Below are 16874 nucleotides of genomic sequence, written 5' to 3'. Positions count from 1 at the left end.
TATTAGATTTCTTTTACACCCTATTGTACAGTTATTCTATTTTTTAAAGCATTATATACAATAATATAATAACATTTTGCTCCGCTTTAGTGTAATGTCCAGTATCTTTGTTTGAACGAAGGTGCATTTTTAATTGTAAAAAATGACGTAAACAAAACAGAATATTTTTTCATCGGTTCATTGAAGCGATTTGTTTGAAAGAGCCGAATCTCGGAATGACTCGGGCTTCTCTTCACTAGCTTGCTGTAACGCTCCTCCCTATGCGTGACTGTATAGGAGTCATGTGCGGATTTGGTCCTCTGGGCCACCGTAGCGTCCGTCACAACCGGAAGTTTACGTTAGTGAGTCTTGAAGGTACCTGCTTGGCCCAACGCTAGATTGCACAGGATACAAGATACCGCACTTAAAAAAATAAAAATAAAATATTACACGTACTGGCATTTATGCGCACTGTATTAATGTAACATTATAAGCATGGCTGCGGAGTTTTTAGTGCTGCTGTATGAGTATTCTCCTCTCTTTTACATTACTGTCATAGCAGTATGTTTCATTATCACTGTGGCTGTTGTGTTGGGCTGGTGAGTTCATGTGTTTATGAGGATAAACTAGCATTTTAGTCCAGCGTTAGACGGTTTGGGTTAAGTTTGGACTTGTAAGGTGCATATTAAGATAGCTAGTTCCCTCTTAAAAACAAGAGGTTGATGTTTACATCCTCAATCTGTGTCTAACTAATTTTGGTGTGGTCTGTCAAGGTTTGGATTTGAAGTCCCGGTCATTTTACGCAGTCCAGATGAGACTGGATCTCTCATACCTGTCAATGAGAGGAAGATGGTGCAGGTGACCAACCCCTTCGCTCTGGAGATGGGCTCTGCGGCTGCTGGGACAGTTACTGGTGAGGATCTAACAGTAACAGTGTTGAATCTGGTTCAGATGAGTCAAATGTAGTCAGCAAGTGCATGTGTTTTCTGATTTGGTCAGAGGGTGTGAGTTTGCGGCCATATTGTCTTGAAGACAGCGTCCTGAGCTGTTTTTGGGGCTGTGGGGTCCAGGCTGTCCAGGCGGCCCTTCAGAGTCACCAGTGTGGGCTCCGGCTCCGCACACCAGAGCAGTTTCAAGAGGCTCTGGAATTAAACTACTACCACCATCAAAGCTTCAAGTATCCTTCTCAGGACTGTGAAAATATGACTTCTTAAAATAGTGGTTCAGAGATATAGCTGGCTTTACATTAGAAGTAAAGTAGAGAGTCATCATGACTAATGTATATAACTGTATACAATACATATAAATCCGTATATGTCGGTTGCATTTCAAAATAATTTGTATACAATATACTGTATACATAATCGAATGAAAAAGCTAATTTTTTAAAATATGTACTTATATTTGTGGTCGGTTAGATTTTTTTAGTGTCTCAACAAGGCTGCATTTATTTGATTAAGAATATAGTAAAAACAGTAATATTGTGCAATATTATAACTTTTTTCTATTTTAATATATTTTAAAACAATTCATACTTGTGATGGCAAAGACTGAAGAAAATCAGAATATATTAGAAAAATAAATATTTTCTAACATTATAAATTTTTACTGTCACATTTGACCAATTTAATACATCCTTTCTGAATAAAGCTATTAATTTCCTTAAGACTGCATATTTTAGCTGTAGAGTGTGTCTAGCTATATATATATAAATATATATATATATATATATATATAATTTACACAACATTTTTTTGAAACTAACTAGAAAACAGTTCTCATATTTTGTAGTAGAATTTGATGTAATATTGCATATCTGTATATAGATATTGTTTTCTAAATGATCAGGAGACAAAACAAAAAATCTTATTTCTCTTGCACTCTCCTTAATTTGACTAAAAAAGCATTTTAAATGAATGTGATGGAACACAATGTGTCCTGTTGTCCTTCACATAGCATTAGTATACATAAAGAAGAAAAAGAAGAATACTTCACTCAGATGCCGCCAGATCTCGGAGTGACCCATTTTGGGCTGCTTCCCCGGGATCGATACCCCTTGGTGGCTGTGCTGACACTTGCCAATCCAGAAACCAGAGACAACTACAATATTGTAAGCAGCACATTTATTTTTTTTCTGTATCAGATTTGCTTGATGGAAACCGATCAAGTCTGTTATTCTGTGGTCTTTCTAGGTGGCCAGTGTGACAGTGTTGCACGTTCCTGATGACAAATACAGACTCTCTGCGAGGATCCTGTTTCAGTATCTTCTCACAGCACATGGGAATTTGTACGACCTGAAGGTATGAAAACGTATTCTCAACATTGTCATTTTCTTCTGTTCTGGGATCAGTTTTTGTTCGCTCATTTTAATCACATTTAACCTTCAACACCTAGTGTCCCTGAAGCAAAATGGGACAGTGTTTAATTATACACCATTCGCTGTGTAGAGCAGGATTGTGGGCTTAAAACGATTCTTTTTCCACAGCCTCTCTTCATGTCAGCAGACAACTGCAACTTGTCTGGAACCACAGAGCCTTCAACTAGCACTCAAGGGGCGGAGCCACAGCCCGAAAGGCCAGGTGAGAAGTGGGAGGAGTCTGATGCAGAAGGGGAGTGGCCTGATGCTCAAGGCAGGGATTGTGTGGTGTGTCAAAACGCACCAATAAACAGAGTGCTGTTGCCATGCAGACATGCATGCGTATGCGACGGCTGCGTGTGCCACTTCCAGCACTGTCCGATCTGCCGGGCGTTTGTCCTCGAATCTTTTGCTCTGGCTAACCGACCAGCTCGTGATGACGAAGAAGAGGAGGAGGACTTAACAGAAGACTAAGCCTGTGTAAACTCAGTATTAAAAGCAAGCCTTTGCTGCAAAAGCTAAACTAGAAAAGGAAACGCATCATCTTCAAGATTAAGAGATGCACGCAGGTGACCTTTAACCCAGAGTATGGACACTTCTAGAATGATGTCAGTTTTAGGCTTTTGAAGTTGAGTGTATTTGTAAATAGAGATTTTAAGTTGAATAGAATATTTATTTTCGTCAATGTATTGGTTTAACTAGCAAATATACATTTCAGAAGGAATCGTTGTGGAGTTTAGGAGAGATATTGTGGAAACAACATGGGAGTTTATCTAATTTCTTTAATCATTGACTTTAATGATGTGGGGAAAAGCAGGCCAGGCACACACAGTTAAACTGATCACACAGATTTCTACACAGAAGTCTACACTTGGCCAACAGGTAAATATCTTTTATATTCAAACTGGGGCTAAACAATGCATTAACTGAACAGCTAAAGTCACTTGATGGTAGTAGTAATTGCAATGGATCCTCAGAATGCTTTAAAATATTGAAAAGAAGTGTTGTGTCCATGGACAGTACTGTTTACTGACCGAAAACCCCTCAAATTTATACTTTGCACAAAAAACGGTGTTTTATACAGGCTTGTAGTCAAGTTTGGACTCCAGCTTCTTGGAGTCTGCCACCTTCCTCACAGCTTTCATGAAATCCTCCTGAGTCACGTACTCATGATCGGCACGGATGGCAAACATACCTGTTGGACAATAAAGAGGAGAGCTCATACAATACTGTAGGAACTCTAGAGGCTCAAAGCTTCAAGGTTTGGCTGGTCAGCGTAATGCTATTAGACCCTCATTAAACTCATTAAAATACTATAGCAGGGACTATTGCAATGAGCTAGGAATGTAATATAATTACCATGTTCAGATGAGAGACTGTTTAGTCTGCTTTTGTTGTTCTTTATTACAATGGGCAAGGTTTTGAATGTTCATGTTTTAATTATTTTGCACATGAAGTTTATTCTACATCAATACATATACTATAGTTGTTTTCATAGCCTTCAACTGACACACTGTATGGAGGGCAACGTTGGACATGAAAGTAGAAGAACTTTTAAAAATAAAATGCTCAAAATGTACTATTTTATCTGATTATCAAAGGAAATTAAGTGATTATCAGAAGTCGTAGTCCTAATTATATTAGCATGGGGCAAATATATCCTCTTTAAACCAACAGCAGATTACATTTTTTATGCAAACTATTCTTTTAATGTTTCTTGATTTGCACATTGCAATGCGTGTAACATTTCCTACCAGCTTCAGTGCACACATTCCTCAAATCAGCTCCATTGAAACCGTCTGAAAGCTTGACGATGGCTTCATAATCTGGAGATGAAAGGAAATGATGATCAGAGGAAAAATAAGGATTTCCAAAAAAATTAAAATAGATAAGTCACAGCTGTAAAAAAATTAAACCTATATCTCCATGCTTGGTGATGGGCCCCGAGTGGATCTTCATGATGTCCAGTCGAGCCTGTTCATTGGGCAACTCAATGTCTATACATTTGGGAAAAGAAAACAATTAAATTTGAGATGTCTTACCACGGTCACTGAATATTGTGAAGATGGAGGATAGTAAAAGTCAAACTCACGGATCTTTCTGTCCAGTCGGCCCGGACGCAGCAGGGCGGGGTCTAAAGTGTCCGGCCGGTTGGTGGCCATGATCATCTTGACTCGATGCAGAGTGTCAAACCCATCCATCTGATTCAACAGCTGACAGACACAAACATATCACATTAATAATACATTAATATATAGCAAGCTTTAAATTAAAGCTATATATTAAGCATTGATTGAGAAGTAAAAAGTATCAATTTAGCAAAAAAAAAAAAGCAGTTGACAACTTTTTAAAAAGTGTTTAAAAATAATAATAAATATATTTCAACAGCTTCATTCACAAGGTTAGTTACAAAGCCCCTTCATACCTCCATCAGAGTCCTCTGGATCTCTCGGTCTGCAGAGGTTCCTTCAGAAAACCGACGTCCACCTTCAAAGTCAAAGTATGTGTTGAATCCGTTAACAACTGCATTTCCATTCAGCCTTATAAGAATGGCTTGGACTGCAGTGAGCAGAGGAGCATTACCAATAGCGTCGATCTCATCCATGAAGATGATGCAGGGCTGATGGTCTCTGGCATAGTTGAACATCTCTCGGATGAGCCTGGCACTCTCACCGATGTACTTGTCAACAATGGAGCTGGACACCACCTGATGAACAAGTTTTATTCAACACTATGACCTCATAGCATAACAGTTGTCTTGTCTTTTAACAACATCTAAATCAACGTACCTTCAGGAAGTTGCAGTCCAGCTGACTGGCCACAGCTCGGGCAAGAAGAGTCTTTCCAGTGCCTTTAAAAGTACAACACTTTGTGTGAAAACATACATCTCTGTACTTAACTGAAGTAACAAAGCATAACAGGGTGCATGACCTGGAGGTCCGTACAGCAGGCAGCCCTTAGGAGGAATAATGCCCACCCTCTGGAACAGCTCAGGATTGGTCAGAGGCAGCTCAATTACCTGCAGAAGAGAATCAATCATTCATAATCATTAAGACAAGTCAATGACTTCAGTAAAGCTCATGGTGCCATGCACAAATCCAGTCTTTAAACACACACTCTGTCTGTTTACATTGGATGACTGTTTAAAATATTGACATAATCAAGCCGAGCAGAGTTAGAACTTCAGTCAGGATCTTCATGAACACCACCTAACATATTATAAAGATATTTTACTTACATGCACAAACATTTCTAGTTGGAGTGGATATTAATTTGATTTCTAACCACATATGAAAGTGGTCTAAATCAGAGGAAGAAAAACTGATTTGATGCCATCTCGATGCAGTTCTGTCAGATTCACACACAATGTTGTCAATTCATATATATGTGTGTGTTTTGGATTAAATAAGTGCAGCCTTTGTGAGAATAAGAGATGCCTTCCAAACGTTTGAGCGCTAGTGTATTTGTTCAGCTGACAGTGTATTTCTGACCTCTCTCAGCTCACGTATCTGCTCGGACAATCCACCGATCTCCGAATAAGAAACGCTGCCAGGATCTTCATGAGACATGTTGTACACTAGAGGATCCACTTCACGAGGCAAATACCTTAATAAAACAAATAAAGAAAAGGGGTTCTCTTAAAACAAGCCAGTTTAATATTAAAGGCCCTTTCAGAAACACAAACATATCTTGACCGGCAGGTAAGAGCACAAGCAAAGCTATATATATTTAATGAGTCTGAACTTAGTTCTCACCTCATGATCGTGAGAGTCGTCATGTCCAGAGCCACTCGAGTGCCTGGTTTAAGCTTGGTTTTATCCAGCTGGAAAAAAAAAAAACATTACACGGCCAGATAAGACAAGGGATTTGTTAATCACACAAAGTGATTAATTGTAAAGTACAAGCGATGTGCTCACCTGTCTGCGACATCCGACCACATAACGTGGGCCATTAGTTGCTTTGACAATAACTATAAAGGAAGAAATTATTTAACAACCAAAAAGCAGACTAGACTATAAACCAGAATAAAAGTGATCTGGACTTACATTTCTCCTCTGTCAGTTGTTTCAGCACCTCACCGACGATCTAAAGAGACGATGAAACCGTGAGAAACGCAGACATCCGCTCGTTCATTGCGGAGATGATAAAACACAGGTGTATATTTGGCTGAGATCTTACCTGTCCCACACTCTGTAGCGCTTTCAGATCATTCTCAGACTTCTCGTACTGTTTAGTGAGCTCCCTCAGCTGCTCTCTCACTGAAACACAGGTTTCAGGTCATCATGAAGCGAAATAACTTAACGTTAGTGTTTATTTACACGTAACGTTACTAACATCTCAAGAAAGTTTCATTGTGAGTGTTTGTTCATGGATAACTGTGCAAGAAACGAAGGTGTTTAATTGTACATGACATTAATGTGGCTCCAACAGTGGAAAACATACTGTGCGTAGCTTTATTCGGCAATTTCTCCGGTATCTGTCGGTAATCTTAGCTGTTATCATTAGCCGCTAATTGATTTCAGCACTGCATGACGAAGCGACTTACAGAACAGACCGCCGAAATAAAGCAAATAACAGTCGGAGAGGATGACAAACTGATCAATAACAGTCTGACGTGCATAGAAAGACATCACACTCACACTCTTTGAGGCGTCCGTCAATCTCTTTATGCTCCAGTAATTTCTTTCTGTAATCTTGTAAACCTCTGTCCCTGTTGTCCGCCATGTTCATGCCGCTGCGCTGCGTTCTTTCGCTTCTTCGTGCTGTTTATTGATCAGTGGACAAAACCATCTGACGCCCGTTACCGCCCCCTGCTGGACGAACGAGTCGAGACGCCGAGGCCTTGTGGCTGGTGGGAAAGAAAGAGGCAAACATCGTATTTCTAAATAATATTTATAATTGTATTGAATTATTTACTTACTTACACGCACACACACACACACACATATATATATAATAAACAGCATAGCAAAATTCAGACTTGACTCAGATCTCAGATGAAAGATTTCTGAACATTTCTGTGCAGAAGTGTCTCCAAGTATCCAGGATAATATTGTTTATGTGCTGTCATCTTCAAAGCAGTTTCAAATTTTTTGGCAATCAAAACTATTTTTTTACATCTTTAGGTTTGTGTACTCCTTTTGGCTTTTATAAAGAGGTTATCCTGTTTGAACCGTTTCCTTGTTAAGTGTTCGGCAGGCACACAATGTTCTGAATACCAATAATTTAACGATTCAGAAACAATGAATCACTGTCTGGCTGACTAACATTTTGGTATGGATATAAAGGTTAGGATCATGATTTTTCGGTAGTGTTACAAATCACCTTGTGTGTATATTAACTCACAACTAATAAATTAATAAATTAATGAATATTATAGCCTACATATAAACAAGTTCATTCTTTTAAAAAAGTAAAACAGTGTTTGGTGGTGTTTGTCCAAAAACGGAAATGAAATGAGTTTTTTTAAGGCTGCAATTCTTGAAATGAAATCAAAGTAAAAGTAAAGTTAATAACCTGAAGCTGGTTTCGTGTTTTCTCAAGTCACCAGGCCACGCATATTTCTATAACAACTCAAAAAATAAAACCCCAAAAAACAGCTTCGTGCACCCCAGAGAGCTCAACCACACAGTGTCAGTACAACCATGCATTTCATAAGAAATCAAAGATAATAAATCACAACAATAATAATAATAAAGAGGGGGGAAAACTGTGTGTAAAAGTAAATAATAATCTCTAATAATGAATTCAAGTTACTTTGAGAGAGTCCATCATCTGGATATATTGAACTGTAACTATATAAAGGAAATGAAAGTAAAGAAACATCTACAAGAGGGTAAAAGAGTTTACGGATACAGTTCCCCAAACATGTACAGTTTTCTAAAAGGAAACATTGTGGTAAACAGTGTAACGAATGACTGAAAGTGGATGTCCAAGACAAATGTTCACAATGTGGGCTTGAAAGCCAGATTCTGCATTTTTGTCACTTCCTCTTGGTGAACATTTGGCCGACCAGACATCTTTCCCTCAGAGGACAAACTGTTTACAGAAAGAAGAATAGTCATCTCATTTACTCATCCTCATGCCATTCCAATTCAGTTTTCCTATTAAAGACTATGTTTAAATCTTCACAACAGTTCAAGTCACAGTGATTAAGAAATATTTGAGAACCAATGACATAAAGCCGACGTGAAGATTACAGGCGAATAATAGAAAAGAGTAGAAAAACGAATAGAAAAGAGTAAATAATGACAGAACACACACACACACACAAAGACCCAAATACAAACTGAGACAAAGACACTTCACCTTGAAAAAATGATCAGTAAATCTACACGAGTCAAATCTTTGCTCTCTCGGCTTCTTGACTTACTGCGTAATCATACACCTTCCTATTTGATTTATTTTAGTTTATAAGAGCTCATAGCTAAGAGATGTATGACACCACTGTCATTGTCTTGCTCACGACTGGGAACATTATACAACCAACAGAGAGACAAGACATCTGGCCTTCTTATAGATAAGAGTCGCATTAGAGAGAATGGTTAATGGAACTCACGTTGTCTCTTTTTTAACATTATCAGATCTGAAATCTCTTTGTGGGTTCAAGTCTGCTGAGAAGGACGGAGCTGTTTGTGATGGGAGCTCCAGGACAGACACAGATACACGGAAGTGACACACAGGCATGAGATGATTACGATAAAAGGGTGAGAAACGCATGAGCTGTGTTGGGAATCCACGCTTGAGATCCGTCACAGGTATCCGAGTGTTTATGCTCTATTGTAAACCACTGTTACTTTTGGCAGGAATAGTGGTGGCTGTGGGCAAGGAGGTAGAATTTCGAAATACTGTGATTCTGGATTTGAATGCACAGGTGCATTCAGTGGCTCTTCACGTTATCATTATGTTATGTTTATGTTATCAATCTTTATGTTACCTGTGATGCAAGGCTCGGTTTTATTTTGACAGTCTGCAGTAATGCCTGAGCTGATCACGGTTTGTGGTTTTGCTGATGAAGCCATAAAGGAAAATGCATGAGGCATCATTCTGAGCATAAACCGACCTCGTGTCCGTCGACATCTTCCAGATCTCACACTTCAGTTCCAGTGAACCGTGTGATTCATAAAGTTCTGTTTATTATTTGTGTTGGCTTATCTCATGAGAACGATTAACTGCTAAATGACAGGCTTCTGTCTTATTTATTTATTTGAAAACGAGAGACTGGATTGTTGTCTGGCAAGCAGTTTGTACGGATGCTGTGTACTGTTTACATCAGGTTTAATGAGAGCAGGGGTTAGCCAGCAAACACAAACCAAAATCTGTGTCCTCTTTGAAAAGAAGCTTTAGAGATCCCTTTTTACTAAACTAAGGGATACAGTTTCCCAGCGCTCAAATCTGCTGTCTAAATTTATCTACTTCTCATATAAATTTCAACATCTGTTTCAAAGGAATAAGATATAAAGGATTCATGTTTCAAATTAAATTTATGACCATGATGTGCATCCAGTTAAACTGAGGTTATTTGGAACATCAAAGCTTTGAGGAGGACAGCAATGTGTTTTGTTATTATTATGAAGCAATTTTAATTGTTTTATGTTGCTGTTGTTTCCCCAAGCTATAATACATCAAAGAAATATCACAAGATTGATTTTTTTTAACACATTAATATTTTGAATTTGATTAATGCTAAATACTTACTGTACAATGAAATACTCTTTTCACATTTTTTTATTCATTTAATAAAATCACATATTTCATATTTCATCTCTTCACTTAAACTGATGGTATAGTACACCAAGTTTTGATAGACTTTGTTTTGGGAAAAATGTCAGTGTGATAGAAACTATCAACTGTGTGACAGCTGTAATTATTGGAAGAAAAAAAAGAGATGATGAAATAGTTTGTTTATTTCTGTCTGTGTAGATCATTATAATATTTTAATATATTTTTTAAAGATGAATTTCATATTTAAGATTAAAATCTTGGACAAGAGTGAAACAATAACATTTTATAAAAATAAATATACCTGTCAATTTTACAATGACCTTCAATAACCTTCATTTAAAAAAAAATATAATAATAATAATTCAGTTTTATCAACCATTAAAATATAAAAGTGCCTGACAAAGCAACTGATAATTCAAAGGAAAATATTTCTACATATAGCTTAATTCACACCTTGATGCAGACTGTCTACGATCATTTTCTTCAAACATAACTAGTTGTGCACAGCTGCAAACTTTATGCAATGCCCACTTCACATAAAGCATCTGTGTGTTGTGAAGTCCAGACGGCCGCTAGATACAGTGGACGTTGCTGATGCTAAAAGACAACACAGTTCCAGAGTTTTCAACTCTGTAATTAAACACAGCTGCTTCACTTATGTGACATGTCAAAGCCTTGGTCTCTGTGGGAACCAAGACATTTCAGTTTGGCCTTCTAGTAGACGAGGTCATAATACATAACGAAGGAAGAATGCGTAAAACACTAGCAGGCCTGGAAATTTTTTTTTTTTTTTCACTGATTTAAGGAGGAAATCTTGGACTGGTTGCACCAGCTGTGCGTAAGCTACAAACATAGCCTAGTGTAAAGAGGCACAAAACTCATGCACCCCATATTTAAACAAAATTAACAGAAGCTTTCGACTGTGAGTAATATTTGGAATGAAATAAAATATTACAGATTGACTGAATTGCATTAACTTTTTTTTTTTTCTTTTAGCTCACATACTCAAATCCGTTAGACACAAACTACTGGTCTAATGTTTGGAAAAAAACAATATATATATATATATATATATATATATATATATATATATATGTTTGTAAGGTGATGGCGGATAACGTAGAATGTCAACTGTTAGTTCGAACATAATTTATCGAATTAATTATTCATTTATAAAATTAATAATATGTCAATATTTTAAATATATTATTTAAATAAAGAATACAATATAGTTTTTGAAATATTTAAATGATAGATGATATGGATAGTAAAGATACTTTCAACATAAAATATATAAAATAGAATATCAGCCATTAGATGTATAGGCAGTCATTTTTTGATTTTAAAAATAAACTTTTTGCTTTTAAATAGAGGCATTTTTTGAACAGCTAAACAGAGGCCCTGCAAAATGTCTTTTCCGCTTTGTGTCTGAAAATAGCAGAGGTATGTGTAAGGTTTACGACGACAGCAAAAGTAAAATAAGTACGATTTCATGGCTAGATTTGCTCCATATGTGAAAACACCATGTGTGTTTACCCACACTTTTTCAAATGAAGCATAACATAACCTAATGGCAGTGAAGGGCTCAGTTCTCAAGTTACACACTTGCGTGTGAATCATCTCTAGGATGTACGGGTCTACAGAGGCATAGACCTATGTGCCTGAACCATCTTTAATGACTTAATACAGTTGAGGGTTTTTCTCTGAAAATATTTTTCTAAAAGATACACTAACTTCAAGCTCCTTCGCATCCCATTATTTATTTGCGTAACACGTAAAAACGCTTTAAACCTGCAAAAAACCAACAACAACAACAACAAAAAGAAAAAACTACGGAATGGTCATAGACATCCAACGCATGTTCACATAGGAAAATAATTGAACGTAGATGGACATACATAACATGTCTCATGTTAAACCAAATTTTTTCGCTCCACACATGCATATTAGTGTTCCCTTTTAGTCGGTCGCTCTCAATGTCACGTCGGTGACCAATGAATTGGGATTTCGCTTCGAGAGGCCAATCTTCTTAGAGTGTAAACTAAACAAGCCTATTCACATTGGCATGCAATTATTGCATCCAGCTGCTGCAGATCAACTTCGTTCTGCCCCTACCAAATTGCTTTGTGTGTGTCAAGTCCAGTGCGCTCTAGGGAGCTCTTGTGTTGGCGGATGGCGCTTCAGCTGTGGTCGTTCCGGTGTCAAGTGGGTTGCCCACTTCAGGCTGCACTACCCCCTGTTGTGCTGCAAATGGCCTGATCTCCAGACATGCTGTGGTTTACATGGATGCCTTGGGGGCCATGTACAACAGGCACGCAGTGTCGAGGTTAGGATGGGCCCCCATCTGTACTGGCATATCAATCACTTATAGTCTAGATGGAAATAGGGGTCCACCCGCACCCCCCGGCTTTTTTTATGCCACCTGATTTTTTAAAATCCTTAAAGTGTCTATTTTCATAATCTGCCAGGTGCCAAGCTGAAATAATGTCCCAAAGGGTTCTTTTTTAACCCTTTGCTGCACCCGACCGGAACCCGAAAAATCTAAAAGTGAAATAGAAAGTGGCATATCATTAGAAGTAAACAACATACAGAGACAAATGAACACATTTTCCCATACAATTCTGACCCCAGGAATTTAATGGAATGGTTATTTTTGACATCTGACAACATATTGACCTTATTTCTGCACAAAAATAGCACAAATGGCCAAAGATGTGTAGAGGATTTTATCATTCAAGTGTCTATTTTAAGATTAAATTGGGTACCAAGCTGAAATAATCTCCAAAATGCTTTATTTTTAACCCTTTGCACCAAACCCGAAAAATCTAAATATGATTTAAAGTGGCGTAACTTTTGATGTAAACATCTCGCAGAGACAAATGGACACATTTTTCAATACAATTCTGACCCCAGAAATTGTTATTTGTCATGTTTTATAACATCTTGACCATCTGGGGTCAAAAAGAGCAAAATAAGTTCATGTGACAGTGTTTTTATTATACTTAACAGCCTGAAATAGGGTTTATTTGAACCTTTTACTTCACCTATCCTGAACCTGAAGATATTTAAAATAGTTTTACTTTTGAAGTTAACAAAACAAAGCAAATTAGCTTAAATAAATAAATAAAATAAATAAACTAGAGAAAAAATCCAAAATGGTCCAAAAAGTTGACGGAGCATAAACTGCAACTTTTTGAATTTTGGGGCTTTGCAGTTGGTGGTCGTCAGTTCATACCTACAGATCGCCATCTCCCACTGCTTTCTCTTTTGGAAAAATTTCAGTAAGTATTTGAATATAATTAAGATAGATTAAGATTTTTCAGGCTCAATACTTCATACATACTTACCAAGGGGAAAATTAAACATTGTAACACAGCTGAAGTGCCTCCAAAGAGGATTCGTTCCCTAACACGTATTTTACATGTCTCAACTCTTTCTGAGTATGGTAATTTTACAACACTCAACACATGCAGGTGGGGAGGGCAAGCAAGAAGCTATCATATCTACACAGTATATGAGATATGAGACTCTGTAAAGTCGCCAGTTCACCATACCACATGAGGGATATTTGTGAACAGGTTCCATTGAAATTTGAGAACTTGTCTTTGGATACAATTGGCTATCACCAATACTGCTATAAAAGCTTGACAGGGAAAATACACTCACCTAAAGGATTATTAGGAACACGATATTAACACTGTGTTTGACCCCCTTTCGCGTTCAGAACTGCCTTAATTATACGTGGCATTGATTCAACAAGGTGCTGAAAGCATTCTTTAGAGATGTTGGCCCATATTGATAGGATAGCATCTTGCAGTTGATGGAGATTTGTGGGATGCACATCCAGGGCACGAAGCTCCTGTTCCACCACATCCCAAAGATTGGGTTGAGATCTGGTGACTGTGGGGGCCATTTTAGTACAGTGAACTCATTGTCATGTTCAAGAAACCAATTTGAAATGATTCGAGCTTTGTGCATGGTGCATTATCCTGCTGGAAGTAGCCATCGGAGGATGGGTACATGGTGGTCATTAAGGGATGGACATGGTCAGAAACAATGGTTAGGTAGGCCGTGGCATTTAAACGATGCCCAATTGGCACTAAGGGACCTAAAGTGTGCCAAGTAAACATCCCCCACACCATTACACCACCACCACCAGCCTGCACAGTGATAACAAGGCAAGATGGATCCATGTTCTCATTCTGTCTACGCCAAATTCTGACTCTACCATCTGAATGTCTCAACAGAAATCGAGACTCATCAGACCAGGCAACATTTTTTGTCTTCAACTGTCCAATTTTGGTGAGCTCATGCAAATTGTAGCCTCTTTTTCCTATTTGTAGTGGAGATGAGTGGTACCCGGTGGGGTCTTCTGCTGTTGTAGCCCATCCGCCTCAAGGTTGTGCGTGTTGTGGCTTCACAAATGCTTTGCTGCATTCCTCGGTTGTAACGAATGGTTATTTCAGTCAAAGTTGCGCTTCTATCAGCTTGAATCAGTCGGCCCATTTTCCTCTGACCTCTAGCATCAACAAGGCATTTTCGCCCACAGGACTGCCACATACTGGATGTTTTTCCCTTTTCACACCATTCTTTGTAAACCCTAGAAATGGTTGCCCGTGAAAATCCAAGTAACTGAGCAGATTGTGAAATAATCAGACCGGCCCATCTGGCACCAACAACCATGCCACGCTCAAAATTGCTTAAATCACCTTTCTTTCCCATTCTGACATTCAGTTTGGAGTTCAGGAGATTGTCTTGACCAGGACCACACCCCTAAATGCACTGAAGCAACTGTCTTGTGATTGGTTGATTAGATAATTGCATTAATGAGAAATTGAACAGGTGTTCCTAATAATCCTTTAGGTGAGTATAGATTGTTTACAAGTGTCAAAGGCATCTATATCTGGTGAATCATTATCATTGAAAAGGGACTCTCTGCGCCATGTCAAATCACTGTCAGTTCAATCTGAAGAAGCTCCAAGAAGATGTTCCTTCTTGTTTCCCAATTAGTGTTTTCTGTGACAAAGCAAACTCCCAAGTTCAAGGGCAAGACTGAAGAGTTTACAAAGTTTCAGAGTTTGAAACACAAGGAACCAGGCTGGAAAGTTATTGAACCTAGGGCACAGGAATTAAAGAAAAAGTCTCTTTATCCCAAGGTGCAGGGCAAGGATCTATTTGTAATGGAAGCTAAGTATCATCCATCATGCAGAAACAACTTCAACACAGAGTACCAAACCCATGAGCGAGGAAGGGAGAGAGTAGAAAAGGCAGTAGACAACACTGACAGCCTGCAGACCCAGAAGATAGCAGCACATAACAAGTCATATTGTGTGGTAAAGGATTACATTCTTAGGAATGTGATTGAATGCAAAGAGGTTGTCCAGCTAAGATCCATGTGCATCTTGTACATGAAGACATTGGAAAATCAAGGTTTTCCTAATCCTGAATACCGCAGTGAAAAATTGGCAAGACGGTTACAGGGAGACAAAGACATATCTCATGAACTCACATTCTCCAAGGTGCAACAACATGAGTGTATTAAGTCGAACCTCATATACAGCTCAGCATTACTGTAGATGAAGCAGTTGGATATGCATACAAACTTGGAACCATCAACACCTCTATCGAAGCAAATAGGTGAGTTATAAGTTAATTTACTGCTTTCGAGTCAATGCTGAACTCTTTTTGATACTGGCATTTGATTTTTGAGATTTACTAAAGCAATTTTCTGTCTTTTTATCTCACAACCATCCTTTCACATCTAGGACACTCAAAAACATATGACTTCAGTATGAAACTTGAGACAGCAATGACAGAAAAGACAGACAGAATTTTTTTTTTTTTTTTTTTTGCTTCGATAGAGGTGTCAAAGTGTAGCACAAAGGAGGATGTGCTTTGGGAGTTTCCACTTGCTGTTAGTTGCTGCTCGACACACATCTTGTGTAATCTAATAGACCAGCCTCTGTGTCTTCTCGCACTTTTCGACATCAAGTGTCCCAGTCACCAATGAGCTCGGAAATTGTACAAGATGCTCTGGAAGAAGCACGTCCATCTTCACAGCATCTAGCTCCTGTGCTGTCGGGGGCCATGGTAGCTCCTTTGACTCTTTGAATGCCTTTTATAATGTGAGAATGGAGGGTGAGTGCTGCTTCTTGAAGTTGGTCAGCTGTTCCAAGATTGTGTACACATCCAACTGCTTCATCTACAGTAATGCTGAGCTGTATATGAAGTTCGACTTAATACACTCGTGTTGTTGCACCTTGGAGAATGTGAGTTCATGAGATATGTCTTTGTCTCCCTGTAACCGTCTTGCCAATTTCTCACTGCGGTATTCAGGATTAGGAAAACCTTGATTTTCCAATGTCTTCATGTACAAGTTGCACATGGATCTTAGCTGAACAACCTCTTTGCATTCAATCACATTCCTAAGAATGTAATCCTTTACCACACAATATGACTTGTTATGTGCTGCTATCTTCTGGGTCTGCAGGCTGTCAGTGTTGTCTGCTGCCTTTTCTACTCTCTCCCTTCCTCGCTCATGGGTTTGGTACTCTGTGTTGAAGTTGTTTCTGCATGATGAATGATACTTAGCTTCCATTACAAATAGGTCCTTGCCCTGCACCTTGGGATAAAGAGCCTCTTTCTTTAATTCCTGTGCCCTAGGTTCAATAACTTTCCAGCCTGGTTCCTTGTGTTTCCAACTCTGAAACTTTGTAAGCTCTTCAGTCTTGCCCTTGAACTTGGAGTTTGCTTTGTCAAAGAAAATGCACTAATTGGGAAACAAGAAGGAACATCTTCTTGGAGCTCCTTCAGA

General features: G+C 38.4%; 2 protein-coding genes across 3 annotated transcripts; one reads left to right on the top strand and one right to left on the bottom strand.

Annotated features, from left to right (window-relative positions):
• Positions 1–46: 46 nt before the first annotated feature.
• On the top strand, positions 47–3914 carry LOC127938392 (cell growth regulator with RING finger domain protein 1-like). Of its 2 annotated transcripts, none has more exons than XM_052534976.1 (6): positions 47–578; positions 753–892; positions 979–1156; positions 1942–2089; positions 2172–2279; positions 2465–3914. In XM_052534976.1, exons 1-6 carry the CDS (start codon positions 475–477, stop codon positions 2807–2809), a joined length of 1023 nt encoding a protein of 340 aa, XP_052390936.1. In that variant the 5' UTR covers positions 47–474; the 3' UTR covers positions 2810–3914. The 2 variants fall into 2 exon arrangements, with proteins under 2 accessions (XP_052390936.1, XP_052390937.1); XM_052534977.1 differs by having other exon boundaries at positions 48–354.
• Positions 3100–7142, bottom strand: LOC127938391 (26S proteasome regulatory subunit 10B). The gene is made up of 14 exons (XM_052534975.1): positions 6976–7142; positions 6515–6594; positions 6382–6421; positions 6253–6305; positions 6091–6158; positions 5827–5941; positions 5267–5354; positions 5125–5186; positions 4919–5042; positions 4761–4822; positions 4428–4548; positions 4252–4332; positions 4090–4161; positions 3100–3530 (listed from the first exon to the last, which is right to left on the bottom strand). The coding sequence occupies exons 1-14, from the start codon at positions 7064–7066 to the stop codon at positions 3412–3414; spliced, it is 1176 nt and encodes a 391-aa protein (XP_052390935.1). The 5' UTR covers positions 7067–7142; the 3' UTR covers positions 3100–3411.
• Between the last annotated feature and the right edge of the window lie 9732 nt (positions 7143–16874).

This window comes from Carassius gibelio, chromosome A20 (genome assembly GCF_023724105.1).
Source record: "Carassius gibelio isolate Cgi1373 ecotype wild population from Czech Republic chromosome A20, carGib1.2-hapl.c, whole genome shotgun sequence".
Taxonomy (NCBI): Eukaryota; Metazoa; Chordata; class Actinopteri; order Cypriniformes; family Cyprinidae; genus Carassius; species Carassius gibelio.
Note: the sequence above shows the minus strand (reverse complement) of the source record. Positions and strands in the feature narration are given on the sequence as shown.

What these genes read in the sequence shown, in the direction of transcription:
- LOC127938392 (XM_052534976.1), top strand. Translation starts at nt 475, where the DNA reads ATGGCTGCGGAGTTTTTAGTGCTGCTGTATGAGTATTCTCCTCTCTTT. An exon ending in GTGGCTGTTGTGTTGGGCTG is followed by an intron (nt 579 to 752) that starts GTGAGTTCATGT and finishes TGGTCTGTCAAG; the next exon opens with GTTTGGATTTGAAGTCCCGG. An exon ending in GGCTGCTGGGACAGTTACTG is followed by an intron (nt 893 to 978) that starts GTGAGGATCTAA and finishes TGATTTGGTCAG; the next exon opens with AGGGTGTGAGTTTGCGGCCA.
- LOC127938391 (XM_052534975.1), bottom strand. Translation starts at nt 7,066, where the DNA reads ATGAACATGGCGGACAACAGGGACAGAGGTTTACAAGATTACAGAAAG. An exon ending in TGGACTGCAACTTCCTGAAG is followed by an intron (nt 5,043 to 5,124) that starts GTACGTTGATTT and finishes CTTGTTCATCAG; the next exon opens with GTGGTGTCCAGCTCCATTGT. An exon ending in CACCAAGCATGGAGATATAG is followed by an intron (nt 4,162 to 4,251) that starts GTTTAATTTTTT and finishes TTTCATCTCCAG; the next exon opens with ATTATGAAGCCATCGTCAAG.